Consider the following 21,528-nt stretch of genomic DNA (forward strand, 5'->3'; position numbering starts at 1 on the left):
TGGGGAAACATATAAGCCTAAAGTTTCCAGGATCTGGATCGTTGGTGATTGGATGCAAGTTGAGAGATGCCTGTCAGACCTCTCTGAAACCTTGATGCACAGACGTGAGTGGAAATTGCCCTGGACGTTTAAACTTCTGATGGGCTGATTTCAACTTCCTGGGAACCTCTACAAACATCTCCGAATCTGAACTCGGTGTTAGAGACTTTGTTCAGAGAAACAGGACTTGGCTGGATACTTACCCAGGATAATGTGCTGGGAAATATCTGGTCCAATTCGGATGATTAGCCAGTGTAACTCAATAACTCAACTGGACACCAGGACTGACACCCACATCCCATTACTTCCCCACGACCACCTGATTAACCCCCGCCATCCCCCATCCAACCTGACTACCCATTGGACCTGACGTGACTACCACCTGAACTGACTACCCACCCAGTCATTTAGCCATTCACTAACTCACTCACTTAGACCGTTAAAATACCTTGCTTGATTATGGCAGATTCTATTGTAAAAAGGGGACGTGTCGTGTCTTCATCCATCTTTTCCTGTGCCTGACTAGCTTCTCTGTGAATATGCATTCCTCTGACTCTGCAGTGCTTCAGCTGGGATCAAATGTCTCTGCTGAAAAATTGCAAAAAGATCAGTGTGCGCAGCATCAACTCTGATGGGAAAATCTGAGCCAATATTGTTTGAGGTGCTTTGCACTGCATGAGTGTTGCATGTTAAATTAACCTCTTCAAACCACTTTCTACCCCTGCAATCAACAAGAAATTATTGGTTAATTTCCACTTAATTATGTAACATATTCATTCATGGGATGTGGGTTTCGCTAGCTAGACCAGCATTTATTGCCCATTCCTAATTACCCTTGAATAGGTGATGGTGAGCTTTGAACCACTGCAGTCCACGTGCTGTTAGGAAGGGAGGTCTAGGATTTGGACTGAGTGACAGTGAGGAATAGCGATGTAGTTCCAAGTCAGGATGGTGTGTCGCTTTGAGGGGAATTGACGAATGGTGCAAGTTTCCATGCATCTGCAGCCCTTGTCCTTCTAGGTTGTAGAAGTCATGGGTTTGGAAGGTGCTGTCGAAGGAACCTTGATGAGCATCTGGCAGGTGGTACATACTGTTGCTGCTGTGCACGGAGGTAAAGAACATTAATGTTGAAGGCGGTGGATGGGTGCCAATCACTTTGTCCTGGATAATGTCAAGCTTCTTGAGTGTTGTTGGAGCTGCCCTAATCTAGACAAGCGCCAATTCCCCTCCAAACCACACATCATTTTGACTGGGAACTACATCGCCATTCCCTCACTGTCGCTAGGTCAAAGTCCTAGACTTCTCTTCCTAACAGCAGCATGGGTGAACCTACCACTCACACTTCTGACTTATGCTTTGGTGATGGTAACCAGACTTCAGGGTGTCTGTAGGTGAGTCATTCTCCTCGGAATTCCCAACCTCTGATCTACTCTTACTGCAGAATTTACAGTGCAGGTCCAGTTTATTTTTGGTCAATGGTAATCCCCAGGATGTTGATAATAGAGAGTTCAGCAATGATATTGACATTGAATGTCAAGGAGAAATGGTTGGATTCTATTGTTGAAGATTGTCATTGCCTGGCACATTTCTGGAGAAAATGTCAAAGCCTGATCACTGTTCAGGTCTTGGTAAATGCTGCCATGGATTGCTCCAGGATTTGAGGAGTCATAAATGGTAGTGCATGTTGTGCAATCATTAATAAATATCCCCACTTTTTTTTCAATTCACTCATTTATTTATTTATTAAATTTAGAGCACCCAATTCATTTTTTCCAATTAGGGGGCAATTTAGCATGGCCAAGCTACCTCCTGCATATCTTTGGGTTGTGGGGGTGAGACCCACGCAAACACGGGGAGAATGTGCAAACTCCACATGGACAGTGACCCAGAGCCGGGAAATATCCCCACTTATGACCTTGTAATGGAGGAAGATCATTAATGAAGCAGCTGAAGATGGTTGGGCCTAGGAAATTACCCTGAGGAACTCCTGCAGCGATGTCCTGGAATTGAGATAATTGACCTAAAAAAAAAAATCACAATCATCCTTTGTAAGAAGGACGACACCAGGTTAAAGTCCAACAGGTTTGTTTGGAGTCACGAGCTTTCGGAGTGCAGCACCTCCACATCATCATCCTTTGTGCTAGGTATGAATCCAACCAGTGGAGAATTTTCCCTCCTGATTCTCCTGATTCCCATTGACTCCAGTTTTGCTTGGGGTCCTTGATGCCACACTTGGTCAAATGCTGCGTTGATGTCGAGGGCAGTAAATCTCTCCCCATATCTCTTAGTTCAGCTCTTTTGTCCTTGTTTGAACCAAGGCTGGAATGAGGTCAGGAGGTAAGTGGCTTGACTGAACCTGAACTGAGTTTAGTAAGCAGGTTATTCCTGAGTAAGTGTCACTTGATAGCACTGTCCACAACACCTTGCATCACTTTGCTGATGCTTTAATTAGATTGATGGGACAATGCTTGGCCGGGCTGAATTTGTCCAGCTTTTTGTAGACAGGACATACCTGGGTAAATTTCCACATTGCCAGGTAGATGCCAGTGTTATAGCGCTACTGGAACAGTTTGGCTAAGGGTGCAGCTAGTTCTGGAGCACAAGTCTTCAGCTGGAATGTTGTGAGGACCTGTAGCCATTGTAGTATACAGTGCTTTCAGCTGTGTTGTGATATCCTACAGGGTGAATTGAATTAGCTGAAAACTGACACCTGTGATGCTGGGGACCTCCGGAGGAGGCTGAGATGGATCATCCACCTGGCACTTCTGGTCGATGATTCGGCCTCGTCTTTTGCACTGTTGGGCTCTACTCCCCCATCATTGAGGATGGGGATATTTGTGGAATGTCCACCTCCTGCTACTTGTTTGATTGTTCACCAATATTAATGACTGGATGTGGCAAGACTGCAAAGCTTAGATCTGATCCATTGCTTGTGGGATTGCTTGTCTTTGTCTATCACATGCTGCTTCCCCTGTTTCGTATGCAAGTAGTCCTGTGTTGTACTTTCACCAAGTTGACAGCCCATTTTTCGGTGTGCTTGGTGTTGCTCCTGGCATGCTCTACTGCATTCTTCATTGAATTAGGGTTGATCCCCTGGTTTGGTGGTAATGGTAGAGTGGGGGATATTGCAGACCATGAGGATACAAGTTCAGGTTGTATACAATTCTACTGCTGCTGATGGCTGAAAGCACCTCTTGGTTGCCTAATTCTGTGTTTCGAGATCTGTTTTAAATCTGTCCAATTTAGGACGGTGAGGGTATCTTCATCTCCACAAGGATAGATTATGACTATCAATACTGCCATGGCTAGTTACATCTGTCACAAGTAGTTTGGTGAGGACAATGCCAAGTAGGTTTCTCCCTCTTGATGCCCTCACCAATTCAGTCTAGTAACTCGGTATTTGAGGAATTGGCCAGCTTGGTCAGTAGTGGTGCTACCAAGCCACTCTTGGTGATGAAGTCCCCTACCCAGGCTATATTCTGTGCATTTGCCAGCCTTGGTGCTTCTTCCAATTGGTGCTCAACATGGAGGAATACTGATTAATTAGCTGAAGGGGGTGGTGATGGGTAGTAACCAGCAGGAGGCTTCTTTGCCTATGTTTGACCTATACCATGAGAGTTCATGGGGTCCAGAGTCAATGTTGAGGACTACCAGCTACAGTTTGCATACCATTGTGCTGGTGGCTTTGTCTCTCTCGGGATGGTGATATTGGCATCGGTGACGATGCCAGTAGGTTTGATTCGATGAGTATTACTATGTCAGGCTGTTATTGAATAGTCTGTGGGTCACCTGTCCCCATTGTGGCATAGGCTTCCAGACATTAATAAGAAGGACTTTGCAGGTTCAAAAGGGCTGGGTGTGTGAAGGATTTAGACTGTCAGTTGAGGGATTTTGAAACCATCAATTCAAGGTTACCAGCCGTTCTTATGATTACTGAAACTCAGTAGAAATTCAAGTTAAAACTTGTCAGGTGCAAATAAGAATTGTTTTATTTGTCTTCTATTGATTACAACTTAAGTCATTTAAAAGGCAGTTTGTAGACAATTTGAAGCTTTCAAAGAATCACAGGAATTACCTTTTTAAAAAAAAATCTTTTTAATAAACAATTTTATTGAGGTAGTTTTTGGCTTTGTAAACAGTTACAGACATCAACAGAAAGAAAGCAAAAAAGGCAAAAATGTGCAAACATCCACGTACATTCAATACTTCAATCGTAACATACTGCACAGGCCCGCTCCTCTTCCACCGGTGCTACCCGCCAATTTATCCCTCCTACTCTACTCTACTCTACCCCCCCTGCCCCCTGCTGACGCTCACTCTCCCACAAAGAAGTCAATAAATGGTTGCCACCTCCGGGTGAACCCCTGTACAGATCCCCTCGAGGCGAACTTAATTTTTTTCCACACCCAGGAAACTCGACATGTCCGCAAGCCACAACTCAGTCTTCGGGGGCTTTGGGTCCCTCCACGCCAATAGTATTCGTTGCCGGGCTATCAGGGAAGCAAAGGCCAAAACATCGGCCTCTTTCTCCCCCTGGACTCCCGGGTCTTCCGAAACCCCAAAAATTGCCACCCCTGGACCCATCGCCACCCTTGTTTTTAGCACCCGGGACATGACGCCCTCAAATCCCTCCCAGTATCCCCTAAGCTTAGGGCATGCCTAAAACATGTGAACGTGGTTCGCTGGTCCTCCCGCGCACCTAGCGCATTTGTCCTCTATCCCAAAGAATTTGCTCATCTGAGCCACGGTCATGTGGGCCCGGTGAACGACCTTAAATCGGATCAGCCCGAGCCTGGCACATGTCGCGGTCGAATTTACCCTACTCAGGGCCTCTGCCCACAGCCCGTCCTCCATTTCCCCGCCTAGCTCCTCCTCCCATTTAAGTTTCAGTTCCTCCGTATGGGACCCTTCCTCCCTCATGAGCACCTTATAAATATCAGAGACTCTACCCTCCCCTTCTTCCCCCCTAGAGACTATTCTGTCTTGGATCCCCATTTGCGGGAGGCGTGGGAAAGATGGGACCTGTCTACGAACAAAGTCCCGCAACTGTAGGTACCTAAAATCCTTTCCCCTTACCAGCCCAAATTTCTCCTCCAAGCTCCTCAAACTCGCAAAGCTCCCTTCCAGGAACATATCGCCCACCCTTCCCATCCCCGCCCGCCGCCATGCTCAAAACCCCCCATCCATACTCCCGGGAGCAAACCGATGGTTGTCGCAGATTGGCGCCCAAACCAACGCCCCCGTCTCCCCTACATGCCTCCTCCACTGGCCCCATATCCGCAGGGTCGCCACCACTACCGGGCTGGTGGACTACCTGGCCGGCGGCAGCGGTAGAGGAGCCGTGACGAGGGCTGCCAAGCTGGAGCCCCTGCACGAAGACGCCTCCACCCGTTCCCAAATAGACCCCGTACCCACCATCCACTTCCTTCTCATAGCGATGTTGGCCGCCCAGTAATAATTGACCAGACTCGGCAAAGCCAGCCCTTCCTCGCTGCGGTTCCTCTCCAACATCGCCTTCTTCACCCGCGGAGACTTTCCCACCCAGACAAAGCTCATGATCATCCTGTTAACTCTTTTGAAGAAGGACTGTGGGACAAAGATCGGGAGGCACTGAAAAACAAACAGAAATCTAGGGAGGATTGTTATCTTTACAGTCCGCACCCTCCCTGCCAGCGACAGAGGGGGTGCATCCCATCTCCGAAACACTCCCTTCATTTGCTCCACCACCGTGGCCAAATTTAACTTGTGCAGCCTGCCCCAGTCTCGTGCCACCTGGATTCCCAAATACCGGAAATTTTCCTCAGCCAGCCTAAACGGTAGCCCTCTCAATCTGTTCTCCTGGTCCCTTGCCTATACCACAAACATTTCACTCTTGGCCGTATTTAATTTGTATCCTGAAAACTGGCCGAACGTCCTCAACATTCCCAGTATACGTCCCATCCCAGCCACTGGGTCTGACATGTACAAGAGCTAGTCATCTGCGTAAAGAGAGATCCTATGTTCTACCCCGCCCCTCACCATCCCCATCCATCCCTCAGCGGCTCTCAGCGCAATCGCCAGCGGCTCTATGGCCAGCGCAAACAGCAGCGGGGAGAGCGGGCAGCCCTGTCTGGTCCCTCGGTACAGCCTAAAGTACTCCGACACTTCTCTGTTAGTCCTGACGCTGGACTTCGGGGCCTGATATAATAATTTGATCCAATCCACCAGTCCCTCCCCGAAACCAAACCGTCCGAGCACCTCCCATAGATAGTCCCACTCCACCCGGTCAAAGGCCTTCTCGGCGTCCATCGCCACCACTACCTCCACCTCCCTGCCCACCTGGGGCATCATTATCACATTAACTAATCTTCTCAGGTTGGCCACCAGCTGCCTACCTTTCACAAACCCAGTTTGGTCCTCCCCAATCACCTCCAGTACGCAGTCCTCCATTCAAACCGCCAGTACCTTTGCCAGGAGCTTGGCGTCAACATTAATCAGGGAGATTGGCCTGTAGGACCCACACGCCTCTGGGTCTTTACCCCGCTTCAATATCTTTTTTTAAAAAAATAATTTTTATTGAAATTTTTACAAAATACAAAATATAAACATCTTAACTCTATTAACATACAACCGCGGTAACACACCATGAACAGTACCCCCCCCCCCCCCCAAGCTTTGAGAGCAACTTCAAACAAAAGGAAAGAACAAAAACAAAGAAAAAGAATGAAGAGAAAAAACACAAGAGAAAAAAAAAAGAGAGAGAGAGGTAGCACCCTCCGCCAACCCATGTGCACAGTTCCCCCCCCCCCCCCCCCCCCCCCCGGGTTTCTGCTGCTGTCGGCCTATTTCCCTACCGTTCCGCCAGGAAGTCCAGAAAAGGCTGCCACCGCCTGAAAAACCCTTGTACTGATCCCCTCAGGGCAAATTTCACCCTCTCCAATTTAATGAACCCCGCCATATCAGAGATCCAGGCCTCCACGCTTGGGGGCCTCGCATCCTTCCATTGGAGCAAGATCCTCCGTCTGGCTACTAGGGACGCAAAGGCCAGAACCGGCCTCTATCGCCTCCTGCACTCCCGGCTCCACTGCAACCCCAAAAATTGCGAGTCCCCAGCCTGGCTCGACCCTGGATCCCACCACTCTCGACACCGTCTTTGCTACCCTCTTCCAAAACTCCCCCAATGCTGGGCACGCCCAAAACATATGGGCGTGGTTCGCTGGGCTCCCCGAGCACCTAGGACACCTGTCCTCTCCCCTGAAAAACCTGCTCATCCTTGACCCAGTCATGTGGGCCCTATGCAGCACCTTGAACTGTATGAGGCTAATCCTCGCACAGGAAGAGGAGGAATTCACTCTCTCCAGGGCATCCGCCCACGTCCCCTCCTCGATCTCCTCCCCCAGCTCCTCTTCCCATTTCCCCTTCAGTTCCTCCACCGAGGCCTCGTCTACCTCCTGCATTACCCGGTATATGTCCGAGATCCTCCCTCCTCCGACCCACACCCCCGAGACCCCGCTTCAATATCAATGATATAGTGGCTTGCGACATTGTCGGCGGCAGGGTCCCTCTGTCCCTTGCCTCGTTGAAAACCCTCGCCAAGACCGGGCCCACCAGCTCAGAAAACTTCCTATAGAACTCTACTGGGTATCCATCCGGCCCCGGGGCTTTCCCCGACTGCATGGTCTTTAGGCCCCCCGATACCTCCTCCACTCTAATCGGGGCCCCCAGCTCGTCCACGTGCCCCCCACCTACTGTTGGGAATGTTAATCCGTCCAGGAACCTTTTAATCTCCTCTGGTTCTTCCGGCGGCTCCGAAGTATACATCTTGCAATATAAGTCCCGGAATACCTTATTCAATCCTGCCGGGTCCTCCACTTTGTGCCCCTCCCCACACTCTATTTATTTCCCTGGCCGCCTCCCTCTTCCTAAGTTGCTGCGCTAACAGTCTGCTAACCTTTTCCCCATGCTCGTACACCACGCCCCTCGCCTTCTTAAACGGCCCTACTCGTGGATAGTGCCCCCAGTTCTGCTTGTAGTCTCTGCCTCTCCCTGAGTAAAACCTCCCCCGGGGACTCCGCGTGCTCTTCATCTATCCGACCCATTTCCCTGACCAATCGATCCATTTCTGCCCTGTCTGCCTTGGCTTTGTGGGTCCCAATTGAAATCAGCTCCCCCGCACTACTGCCTTTAGCGCCTCCCACAGGGTCGCCGCTGAGACCTCCCCTGTGTCATTCACTTGCAAGTAATTTTGCATACACCTCCGAAGCCTCACAGATCCCCTCCTCCGACAGCAGTCCCACGTCTAGCCTCCATTGCGGGCGTTGGTAGCTCGCCCCCCTCAATCTGCAGGTCTACCCTGTGCGGGGCATGGTCTGAGATAGTAATTGCCGAATATTACTTGTTCTTTACCTCCCCTATACAATCCCTGCTTAGTACGAAGAAATCTATCCTAGAATATACTTTATGGACGTGCGAGTAAAACGAGTAGCCCCTTCCTGTCGGCTGTCTGGCTCTCCAGGGGTCCACTGCCCCCATTTGCTCCATAAACCCTTTCAGCTCCCTTGACATTGCTGGGAGTCTACCCGTTCTGGGACACGACCGATCCAAAGCCGGGTCAAGGACCATGTTAAAGTCCCCCCCCCCCATTATTAGCCTGCAAGAGTCCAGGTCCGGGATCTTCCCCAGCACTCTTTTAATGAAGTCCACATCATCCCAGTTCAGGGCATATATGTTCACCAGCACCACTCTTCCCCTCTCCAGTCTGCCCCGTACCATCAGGTATCTGCCCCCCCCTGTCTGTGGCTATGCCCTCCGCCTCAAATTGCACCCGCTTGTTGATCATGATTGCCACCCCCCTGGACTTCGAGTCCGAGTGGAAGACCTGGCTAATCCAGCCCTTCCTTAGCCTGGTCTGGTCAGACACTTTCAGATGTGTCTCCTGCAACATAATTACGTCCGCCCTCAGAGCCTGCAAGTGCGCGAACACCCGCACCCTCCTAACCGGCCCATTCAGTCCCCTGACGTTCCAGGTGAACAGCCTGGTCGGGGGACACAACCCACCCCCCCCACCACGCCGGTCAGCCATAGCTTTTCTCGGGCCGGCCCCTGACCCGTGCGTCGCGCCATTCCTGGCCTGTCCGTTGGCTGCCTCCACCCTCAACCTCCTTTCCAGTGCTTATTTCAAGTCCCTCCCACTTCAGCAGAACAACCCCCCCCCCAAGCAGAACAACCCCCCCCCCCAAACAGCATCCCCCGATACCCCTGCCATTCACTAGCTGTGATCTCTCTTCTCTCCCCCCCCCCCCCCCCCCCCCCCCCCCCCCCCCCCCCCCACCTGACTCCCTTGACTAGCCAATCTGCTAGCCCGGTGACTCAACACTCCGCCGCCTTCCTGTCTCATTCCCATTGTTTCCCCGTCCTCCTCCCCGTCGCCCCATCCCCCTCTCCAACTCACTGGAGCAAACTCACTGGCACAGGAAGGCATGAACATCATCAAAACAAAAAAAAAGAAGAAACCCCCAACCCACGTCCTTGGCCCCCCTTGCGGACCGGCCCCCCTTCGTTACCGTGCCGGCTCCAGTGTCCGAGCTGCACAAAAAGTACAAATCCGCCCAAAAAGGAAAAAACAGAAAAAAGAGGAAAAAACAAAAACATAAGAGAAAAAACCAACCAAAACAAAAATCCAAACCAATGTCCATGAACAAAGGAAAGAGTCCCAAATGTTCCGCTTGGCACCTTTAACACAGGAAACCATTGACCAGCTGTCCAGGCCCATTCGGCGTACCTTCCTACAGTAGTCCTCGGCTCTAATTCGCATCCGTGGGGCCTCTTTTCGGGACCAGCCCCTGATCCCTCGCAAAGTCCATCGCTTTTTCAGGCTCGGAGAAGTAGTGGTGCTGACCCTGGTGCGTGACCCATAAACGAGCCGGGAACAGCAGACCAAACTTCACGTGCTTCTTGAACAGCATCTCCGTGACATTCTTAAAGGCTGCTCGCCGCCGAGCCACCTCCTGGCTTAGGTCCTGGTAAATGCGGAGGACACTGTTGTTCCACGCGCTGCTCCTGGCGCTCTTTGCCCACCGCAGCACCCACTCCTTGTCCACGAACCTGTGGAACCTAATCACCATCGGGCAGGGGGTCCGCCCGGCCGCCCCGCCCCAGGAATTATCTTCTTAGACAACAGCTCGAAACATAACTTTTAAAAGTCAAAGTCTGAAGTCAAAGTCTGAAAATGAAATATGAATACAGAGAGACAGTGAATAGTTCAAATCAAAGTATAGATGCCTAAAACTCTCTCTCTCTCTCTCTCTCTCTCTCTTCCTAACCTGACACTCTCTCCCTAACCTAACACTCTCTCCCTAACCTAACTCTTCCTAACCTGACACTCTCTCCCTAACCTAACTCTTCCTGACTCTTCTAAAATGGCAGCAAAATCCCCGATGGTTATACTATTTCATATCTGTCTTAAGCGATCTGATCACACCACAATATAATCCTAATTGGTTTGGGTTAGACTCAAACACATTTGATTTGATGGCAAGCTGTCCATCTTCAAGATGTAACATTACTTCTAATTGTTGCCTGTCTGCCAATATAATTCAAACTGTCTATTTCAATCTAGTAAAGTAAATTATGCTGATTTTATAAAATTGTTGTTTTGAGAATGTTGGAATCAAATATATATATTTGATTCGATGTTCTAACTGTCCATTTATTAAAAACAAGGCAACACAGTCTAAAATGTTTCAGCTTGTATAAATCATGGGATGTAATTCACCCTAACCTTGAACGGCGTGAGAACAGTAGAAATTCACTCCTACCACCTCGTTGCCATGGATTCAGCCCTTGTCCTTGGAGAAATGTAATGAGAAGTGTCTGCCTTATCAGACTTCTGTGTTACTTTTAAAATTATGACAATGAAAATTGCAAAATATGTGTTTTAATTTTAAAACTGGGAATTAATATTTTGCTTAAACAGCTATTTTTTTTAACCTATATTAGGTGTATTAGAAATACCTGGCTTCTACAGTGTGCCTTTGTCATTTCCAGTGCCTAGGTCGATGCCTAGTGGTCCATCTGGTTTCATTCCTTTTAAACATCATAGCGGTTTAATACAACTGAGTCACTTGCTGGGCCATTTGAGAGTGGCAAGATGACATAGTGGTTAGCATTGCTGCCTCTCAGTGCCAGCGACCCAGGTTCAATTCTTATCCTGGGTGACTGTGGAGTTTGCACATTCTCTCTGTGTCTGCGTGGGTTTCCTCCCGGTGCTCCGGTTTTCTCCCACAGTCCAAAGATGTGCAGGTCAGGTGGATTGGCCATGCTAAATAGCCCTTAAGTGGGCCTAGATAGGGTGCTCTTTCAGAGGGTCAGTGCAGACTCGATGGGCTGAATGGCCTCCTTCTGCAATGTGTGATTCTATGAGAGGGTAATTAAGAATGAACCACATTGCTATGGGTCTTAAGTCACATATAGTCCAGACCCGGTAAGGATCCAGATTTCGTACCCTGAAGGACATTAGCGAACTGGATGGGTTTTTACACAAAAGGTTTTACGTTTATTGTTATAGAGTCTAACTTTTAATTCTAATTTTACTTGAATTTAAATTCCACCAGCTGCCATTGTGGAATTTGAACCCATGTCTCCAGCCTGGGTCTCTGGATTACTAGCTTATGGTACTACCACTATGCAAATCTTTGAGGGTTCTTTTCCAAACTCTGAGATGCAGATATTGGAGCAACAGTAGGCCAAATAGCCTATACGACCTGCTTTACAATGCAGTATGATCATGGATGACCTTTTAAATCAACTCCACCTTCCTGTCCTATCCCCATGTCCCTTGATTCCCTTAATGTCCAAAAATCTACTGATCACATGATGGTTGATTTTTTGTTCAATGAATAGATGTCACAGAGTTTTTTCCGCACAGAAAGAGGCCCTTCAGCCCATCACTTCCATGCTGACCATTAAGCACCCATCTATTCTAATCCCATTTCCCGCACTTGGTCTTGTATGCTATGGCATTTCAAGTGCTCATCTAAATATTTCTTAAATGTTATGAGGGTTCCCACCTCTACCACCCTTTCAGGCAGTGAATTCCAGATTCTAACCACCTTCTGTGTGAAAAGGTTTTTGCTTTACATACCTCAATCAGGTCTGTCCTCAGCTTCCTCTGCTCCAAGGCAAGCAACCCCAGCCTATCTAGTCTCTCTTAAAGCTGAAATGCTCGAGCCCAGGCAGCATCCTGGTGAATCCCCCTGCGCCTTCTCTTGTGCAGTCACTTCCGATGGTGTGGCAACCAGAACTTCACACAATACTCTAGCTGTAGCCTAACCAGTGTTTTATACAGCTCCATCATAACCCCACTGCTCTTATAGTCTATGCCTTGGTTGATAAAGGCAAGTATCCCATATGCCTTTTTTTTTTAAATTAAGAGTACCCAATTCCTTTTTTCCAATTAAGGGGCCTTTAAGGAGCATAGCCAATCCAACTAGCCTGCACATCTTTGGGTTGTGGGGGTGAAACCTACGCAAACACGGGGAGAATATGCAAACTCCATACGGTCAGTGACCCAGAGCCGGGATCGAACCTGGGACGTCGGCACCATGACGCAACACGGCTAACCCACTGCGCCACCATGCTGCCCTCCATATGCCTTCTTAACCACCTTATCTACCTGTCCTGTTGACTTTAAGGATCTATGGACATGCACACCAAGGCCCTCTGATCCTCTTTACTTCCTACCATTCTTTGGACATTCCCTTGTCTTGTTCGTCCTCCCAAAATGCATTACTTCAACTTTTCAAGGTTAAATTCCATTTGCCACTGTTCTGCCCAGCTAACCAGCCTGTCTATATCATCCTGCAATCTAAGACTTGCCTCTTCACTATTTAGCACACCACCAATTTTTGTGTTGTCTGCAAACTCACTGATCATTTCTCCTCCACTCACATCCCGATCATTAATGTACACTGCGAACAGTAAGGGACCCAGCACCAATACTTGCGGTACACCACTGGACACTGGCGTCCAGTCACAAAAACACCCTTCGACCATCACCCTCCAGTTCCTGCCACTAAGCCAATTTTGGATCCAATTAGCCAAATTCCCCTGGATCCCATGACCAGTCTTCGATGTAAATCTTGTCAAAAGCCTTCTTGAAGTCCATGAAACCGACTACACTACCCCCATCTACACACCTAGTGACCTCCTTGAAAAATTCAATCAAATTTGTAAGACATGATCTCCCTTTGACAAAGCCATGCTGACTATCCTTGATTAAACCAGGTTTCCCCAAGTGGAGATTAGATCTGTCCCTCAGACTTTTTTTCCAATAGCTTCTCTACCACTGAAGTTAGACCTGTAATTTCCTGGTTTATCCCTACCACCTTTCTTGAATAATGGTACCAATTTAGCTATCCTCCAGTCCTCTGGCCTCTCCTGTGGCCAGACAAGATTTGAAAATTGTCAGAACCTCTGCAATCACCTCCCTTGCCTCCCACAGATGTCTGGAATACATCTCATCTGGGCCTGGGGATGTATCCACTTTTAAGCTTGCTAACACCTCCTCCTTCTCAACGTTAATTTGTTGAAATACATCACCACCTCCTCCCTAATTTCTACACCTGCATCGTCCTTCTCCATAGTGAACACAGATGCAAAGTACTGATTTAAAACCTCACCTATGTCTTCCGGCTCCACACGTAGATTGCCTCATTGGTCCCTAATGGACCCCGCTTTTTCCTTGGTCATCCTCTTGCCCTTAATATACTTATAAAACACCTTTTGGATTTTCCTTTATTTTACCCGCCAGTGTTTTCTTCTTTGCTTTCCTAATTTGTTTTTTAAATATTGTTGTGCTTTCTTTTACTCTGTCTTTTCTGTGGCTCTGTTCCAATTATGGCAATCAATGAGTTTGCCACCCTTTCTTTTGATATCTATGTTCTAATGCTCAGAGTCGCCAGGTATCAAATGATACCACCACAAGGTTCACCTGGCTATCGATCAAAGAGCCAAACACCAGTTAGTCAGTTCAAGGTCAAGGGTACTTTATTTAAACACAATTAGTTATGCAGCATAAACACTACTAGTTAACTACACCTATTGACTAAGACAACCTGTACTTAACTTCGGGCACCCGGCTTAGGTCAGAGAAACAGTGGCCGCTGTTCGATTCTGGATCTATCGAGTCTGAAGGAGTAACTGCTGCTCAGCTAGGCTCATCCGTCTGGTAGTGAGTGTTGAACTTGGACTTGCTTCTGGTGTTGCTGCAATTGGAGATGGCCGTGACTGGGATACCAAGTCCAAAAGAGGACGAACATGTGGCGAACTCTTCTTCTTATACTTGGGGGTTTCGCGATCTTTGGGCGGTCCTCCGGTTTGACCCCACTAATTGGGTGATCCCTGATCACTCTGTTTGATTCCTAACCAATAAGTGGGCGGGGATCTGGATGGCTGGGCGTGTCCCAAGCGGTCACTGACCCCGTTGTTTGTGTTTCCCTTGAACAGGGAGTGGCGCCGAAATGTCTGGGACTGTACCGGTTGCTCGAGTACCAGTCCTTTGTTTTGGTGAAGGTGGGCCATCAAATGCTAATCGGCCCCATTAAAATGCTAATTGATCAGAGTTTCGATACTGTCTGGACTTCTTGCTTGCAAATATGCATTTCAGGCTCCGAGCCTGCCTGAGTCCTGGCTTGTCCATTTTACCCGCTAGGCTTTGCGAGTTTCTCTGTACCTAGTTGTAAATGGCCATCCCAGATGGCTACAGTATTCACTGCACTTTCATTCTCCACTGTTTTGACCCCTCGTTATCTGCCATAAGCCTCCCTTTTTACCTTATCCAACCCTGGATATCCCTCAACATCCAGGGTTCTCAGGACTTGTTGCTCCCACCCTTCACCTTTATGGGAACATGTTGGCTCTGTATTCTATTTCCTTTTGAAAGAATCCCACTGCTCTGATGTATATTTTCCTACAGGTAGCTGCTCCCAGTTGATTTTGGCCAGTTCCTGTCTGATTCCATAAAAATTTCAATATTCAGGTAAAATGGGGGGATTGTAAAAGAGATGGTGTTGCAATATTGATCAAGTAGTCAATTACTGCAGTAAGGAGGGATGTTATCTGAGAAGGTTCCTTAAACGAGGCCACATGGATAGAACTTAGAAACCAAAAAGGGGACCCCCCCCCCCCCCCCCCGCCCCGGGCAACAATTCAGAACTTTTATTCCTGGACCATCTCGGTCCCTTTCCATAACTACCTTGAAACGTACTGAGTTATGGTCAGAGTCACTAAATGCTCCCCCACTGAAACCTGAAACTTCTACCACTTGACCAGCTTAATTCCCTAATACCAGGTCCAGCACCGCCCCCTCTCTTGTAGGACATTATACGTACTGATATAAAAAGCACTCCTGGATGCATTTTAAGAATTCCACACACACCCTGCACCCTCCAAACCTTTCACACTTTGACTACCCCAGTTATCATTGAGGAAGTTGAAATCCCCTACTATTATTACCCTATTATTTTTATATTCCTGAGATTTACCTACATATCAGCCCTTCTATGTCTCCCTGACGGTTTTGGGGGCCTATAGTACACACCCAGCAATGTGATTGCCCCTTTTTTGGTTTCTAAGTTCTATCCATGTGGCCTCATTTAAGGAACCTTCTCAGATAACATCCCTCCTTACTGCAGTAATTGACTCCTTGATCAATATTGCAACACCACCTCTTTTACAATCCCCCCATCTTACCTGAAGATTCTGTGCCTTGGAATATTGAGCTGCCAGTCCTGCCCCTCCCACAACCATGTCTCTGTGGTAAAGGTAAGATCATATTCCCATGTGTTAATCAACACCCTCAGCTCATCTGCCTTACTCCCAAGACTTGCTGCATTAGTATAAATCTGGCCTTGCCGCACAAAATTTGTGTATAATCACTTTGCCTTCCAGACTGACTTGGTTTATTTTTATATTTGGCTGTGCATTACCCCCTACTGCTCCATACCCCCCCTGCCAAATTAGTTTAAACCACTTCCACCCCCTCATCAGCATTGGCAAAACTCCCCTAAGGAGGATGTTTAAAAAAAATGTTTTTATTGATTTTCATGTTTTATATTACATGATAGTCATTGCCAATTCAAAGTTGTATTTTAACAAATTTCCATCGGGGGTGGGTGGGTTTGATATCAACCCCCCAGCCTGTACAGAGTGTGACACATATATATACAGCTGTGTTGTGATCTGGCACCCTCTGGCCCTGTTTTCGGGCACCTCCTCCGAGGCTCTGCTGCCTACCTTCTGCCTCGCCGGTTTCTGCACCCCCCCCCCAAATCACGGATGGTGAATTTTATTTTCTCCAGTTGGAAGAATTCCGACAGCACAGACAGCCAGCCTGCAGCCTTGGCTGGTGCTGTGATTCTTCAGTGAGCAACAGGGAGGCATTGGCCCTCCTCCCCATGAAGGGTTCTGGCTGGTCTGAGACCCTGAAGACCACCACTTTTGGGCATGGCTTCATCCTCACCCCCACAACCTTGGACATTGCCTCAAAGAAGGTTGTCCTGAACCCGACAAGTCTTGGGCAGGGCCAAAACCTGTAGCTGTTGGCCGGGCTTGCGCAAGTGGCGATGGAGTTTGCCCTGTACAGTGCTTTGATCCTGAATCCCTACCTTACTTCTGTCACTAGTTCTTCTTCCCATTTTTCCCTTGCCTGGCCAGCGGGGAACGTGCCTCCTCCAGCAGTCGTCCATGCAGGTCTTTGCAGTTCCCCCTCTCTAAGCCACCTGTGTCCAGCAGCTCCTCTACCAGTGAGTGTCCTGGTGTGCGTGGGTACGTTGTTTCCCTACGGAGGAAACTTTTGATCTGTATGTGCCGTAGCTTGTTTTCTTTGGGCAGTTGAAACCGCTGTCGTGACGGGGGCTCAGAGGGACATCCCTATGCAGGAACTCTCCTCCATCCTCACCCATTCTGCTTCAGGTTCCATCACCCATCCCCTCACTCCCAGCAATGATGTTAGTTCTGTTCCTCCTACACCATCTCTTCAGTCCCGTCCTCCTACATCATCTCTTCAGCCCCATATTGATCTGCTATATCCACCTATTCCTATACTCACTGGAACGTGGCATTGCAAGTAATCTGAGATGACAACCTTTGAGGTCCTGCTTTTCAATCTGCTACCGAGCTCCTTAAATTCTTGTTGCAGGACCTCATCCCTCTTTCTACCTATGTTGTTGGTACCAGTGTGAACCACAACCACTGTCTGGGAAACCAGGGCCGGGGGTTCATCAATGGTGGAACCAGAAGATCCCGCTGGCGAGAACGATTGGAAAATTCCAGCCCTAGTCCACTATATAGGATGCCGATTAAATAAGAAGTCCTCTCTGCATCAAAATAACTGAAGTATTAAGAATGTTATGCCTCGATTTCCATCTGTGAAAGTTGTGTAAATCTAGTATCAATCCTCTGGTGTGTGGGTGAGCAAGTGACTTTTCATCTCCCTGTGCAAATTGCAAAGTGTTGACCAAACAAGTTTTGGGTCTTGATCCTTTATTTTAAATGCACACACTTGGTTTTGAAAGTGGCATGCCTTCACTTTGTCGTTTTCTGTTAGTCTGATTTCGTTCAGAAGCTTTCCAAGTGAGCAAATTGTGCCCCAGTTTTCATCGAGAGAACATGTTTTTACACCAGCTTTGCACTCTATCCATAAACAAGTGCTTTCTCCAGTTTGTTTGCATTTCCACTAAAGAAGCCAATTTGGAGTGCAGCACGTCATTATTTATATCCCTTCTCTCTGCAGGTTTTATGTAATTCATCATTGCAGAGTTGGCAGTCCGAGTCTTATACAGAGGAGGCTTGTTGTGCAGTGGGACAGGACACAGGACAGATGCAGCCAACAAGAGTTGCTGAATATTTCTTCAGTGACATCTTCACAGAAATGGATGAGGAGGAGCAAGATGAAGAAAAAAGATCTCCTTGAAGCTGCATATCGAACTGGTGCTGGTACATCACATGATGTGACACATTCATGGCTTCATCACAGAATTGGGAAAAAGTGATATTGAATATAAAAAAGCCTTGTTTGTTTTTACTGTTTTTTGCACTGAGATCTCCTATCAAATACTTTAGTGATTTGAATGTGAACACAAAAGGTTGGTCAGCCACTTTACATTATTAGCCTTTCTTGGTTTGGTAGGAAATACCAATATTTTACGGGACAATTTATTGTAACAAGATTTTCATATGAACGTCATAAGCATTAAACTGCTGCTTTACCGTTCTCAATATAATATAACTTTGTTAACTATATAACAAGTTCATGTTTACAATATTGATGAATCTCCAACACGGTTCTCTTTGAATCTCAATTAATCCTTTGTCATAAGGGATGTGTTTACCCAATTGGAGCGCACACTACAAAGTGGGCAACTTAATTTTTCTTTAAAGTATTTTTATTAAGGTTTTGCAGAACTGGCAACTTAATTTTCAATGTTTTTTTTACTGAAGGGGGAAGGTGGATCTGTGTTTGCTCATGTTTCTGTTTATTCCATTCACCTACATTTCACTATTGACTTTCAGTGAACAGAACACGTGTATAAATAACAAATTCAAATTATTGCACTTTAACATCTAAGTAATTATCAGGATCACTTTTTAAATATGGAATTTAGAATACAGAATACTAATGGGTTATGATTTATTTTGACAATTTCATTCAGCAGACTACTTTTTTTCCAAAAAATGAATCATTTGAATGGGATATTTTTGCTGAAAGTGATTTTTAAATACACCATATTAAAGCAACAGTCCAAACCAAAGGGGAAAACCTATATGACACAGAAAATTATACAAATATATAGGCAATCTAATTGTAAAGGATAAATTGTATCAATGAAATAATTCATTGGCATCTAAGCTGGTACAGTGAATTTTCAGTTCTTGGATGCAAATTTTATTGGTGGGGAGAAAATTCAGTTAGGGGCTGGGTATATGTGTGCACAATTTTTTTCTTTACAAAAGCTGCTGCGTATTAAATTTGATTCCAAAAGTTTATTTTAAGCAAATTACTTAGGAGCTTATTCAGAAAACTGCTCTGCAACAAATTTGCTCTCAGCATTGGTGTAATAATGTGAATTGCACATAGTGGTGAGCATCGCCGAAGGTCAGGATTTTTCTCTTTATTACCTCTTTTGTTCTTTGAAGAATGTGCTTTGTCCAGTAAACATATTCATATTTCAGATTCATGGGTGTGAAATATATTGCTTGAAGTTGCCATTCCTTTTCAAGTTTCCGTATAATTGCTGAACATTTGAAAGAAAGAGACACTTGCAAGTTTGGATGTGACACAGGCATCTTCACTGACAGACAAATGTTAACATTTTCAAGGATTGTTTGAAGTGTAAAATTGCAGTGGACTGAAATTTATTTGCATGTCATACATGTCAACAGTGAGATACACAAGTTTTCTTTTTGTGAAATTACCTGCACTTGTGTTTGTGTTCTTTTGATACAATTATATATTAAATATACAGATTACTTTTAGGTATTTGTTTGTGTTAAATTAGCAGTTATTTTGGTTATTTTTTTTCAAACTCCTTTTGAAACTTGCATTTTTGAATATTCTGTTAAATATGTTCCATTAGTTAACATCATGGACATGTGATATGCTGTTAAATGTACTGACTGTATTTTAATGTGGGTTCACAATCACATCTGCAGATAATTTATCTCACTTTTTGTATATGAATTATTACTTGAGATGTGGCTGTAATGTAAGATATTACTGCAGATGTGGCTGCAATATTTTTATCGACTTAGAAATGGGGGAAAATGAGGGACACAAATTATTTTGTGCTAATCAAAATGTGAACCTTTTTACAACGGGTAAGTGACCCAATTGTAATCCATGCTGTAGAATGTTGATGTTTGGGGCAGCGTATCTTTAAAATACTATTTCATTGTTGACATACTAAAAGGCTCAAAGGTGGGGACAAGCACACCATAAAATGTGTTGTGGTGCAAAGTTCCAATTTTGGTTGGAGATAAATATCATTGTTGGGTATAACAAATTCTGTAGTGAAGCTAGGGTGAAGAAATGGTATTTTAATGTTGACCGTTTTGTCTTGCATCTTGGTCATCAATCTATGGAACAGCTTAAGCATCAGGAGTTCCATGAAAGATCTGTGGCAAATTCTTACTGTTAATTGGATGTATAGGGGTAGAAATTCATTTTGGATGGTATGCGATCGCCCACCCATTGCAGTTAATGGAACTGAATATCAGGCGCTGCATATAACAGGCAGACAATCCGATACTGCCCATTTCCACCACCTAACGTTGGGAGCAGTGTCAAAGTGTTGAGAAGAAACTCTGGAAGTAAATAAAAAGTTAATTATGTAAAATTTCACAAGTAATACTTGTGGCAATGTGTGGCAACGCACAAAAAGTTATTTGAATTTAGTTTGTCCCTGACTAAACAATTGGGTCAGTCACACCACTCTGTACTCTGCATATATGTAAATTATGTTAGTATTGTGTTTACTTGGTTGCAAATATGTAGTTATTTACTGAATGACTAACTCCAGTCATTACAGCATCTTCCTTGTTTGGAAGGACCATTACAGTATTACTGCATAGATGAATTCATCTATGGACTGATTGTAAATTCTGTAAATAAAAATCTCTTATATAATTTCTGTTTATGTATATTTAATATATTGCTGAGATTTGGCATTTACCACCAGGCCCTTTCAGGATTCTATAAATAGATGAACAACTGGATTTGTCTCCCAAATTCACAACTTTCTGATGTGTTCCAAACTTCTGAAAATATTTGTTAGTACATAATGACCAGTGCAGCCTCACCAGTGATCAAGGCTACATAAATTAACAGCCATTTGCTAAGAACTTCATTCTGACTGGATGCATCGAGTAAATGATATGCACATTAAAAATATTTCTATTTTCCATCATTGTTAAGGGCATATGTTTCCTATTCCATTGCATAACACATAGTGTTTATATCTTAATTAAAATCCAGTTACCATTCCCTAGCCCATCGACTTAATTTATAAATAATTGTGAATTCCAGGACATAACCTGTGAAAGTCCGTTCATAACTAGCTGTGACTTCCGACATGACTTTTTCATTCATCCTATTTAATGCTTTTAGTTTTCAATCCAGTTTGATAATTTGTTGGCTCTGTGAATAAAGCAGTCCAGGTTCAGCTTCTGACATTTAGATACTTTGGAACTACTAATAAGATCGGGAGATGCCATAATTATTTTGTGTTGCAGTGTTTTATATTTGTCTTAAGTTTCTTGTTGTATATCTGCCCATTTAAATATTCTGTCAATGTGTTCTATAATTTCTGAGCTGCCTCATTTTATTTGTAAATTTGACTGCTTTGAATGAGTTTGAATTAGTCATTTGTTAATTAGAAACAAGAATGGCTCCAGTACGGAACCCTGAAGCTACCCATTCACTCCTCCAACACTGACACACCCCTCAAAATTGAT

General features: G+C 45.7%; 1 protein-coding gene across 3 annotated transcripts in view; it reads left to right on the plus strand.

The window, feature by feature from the left end:
- Positions 1-20,701, plus strand: part of LOC119970576 (transcription factor TFIIIB component B'' homolog) — a 120,559-nt gene extending 99,858 nt beyond the window's left edge. For all 3 annotated transcript variants that reach the window (XM_038805415.1, XM_038805416.1, XM_038805417.1), the window contains one exon: positions 17,810-20,701. In XM_038805415.1, the coding sequence (XP_038661343.1) occupies positions 17,810-17,989 (180 nt within the window). In that variant the 3' untranslated portion in view covers positions 17,990-20,701. The remainder of the gene's footprint in view (positions 1-17,809) is intronic.
- Positions 20,702-21,528: the final 827 nt, after the last annotated feature.

This window comes from Scyliorhinus canicula, chromosome 8 (genome assembly GCF_902713615.1).
Source record: "Scyliorhinus canicula chromosome 8, sScyCan1.1, whole genome shotgun sequence".
Taxonomy (NCBI): Eukaryota; Metazoa; Chordata; class Chondrichthyes; order Carcharhiniformes; family Scyliorhinidae; genus Scyliorhinus; species Scyliorhinus canicula.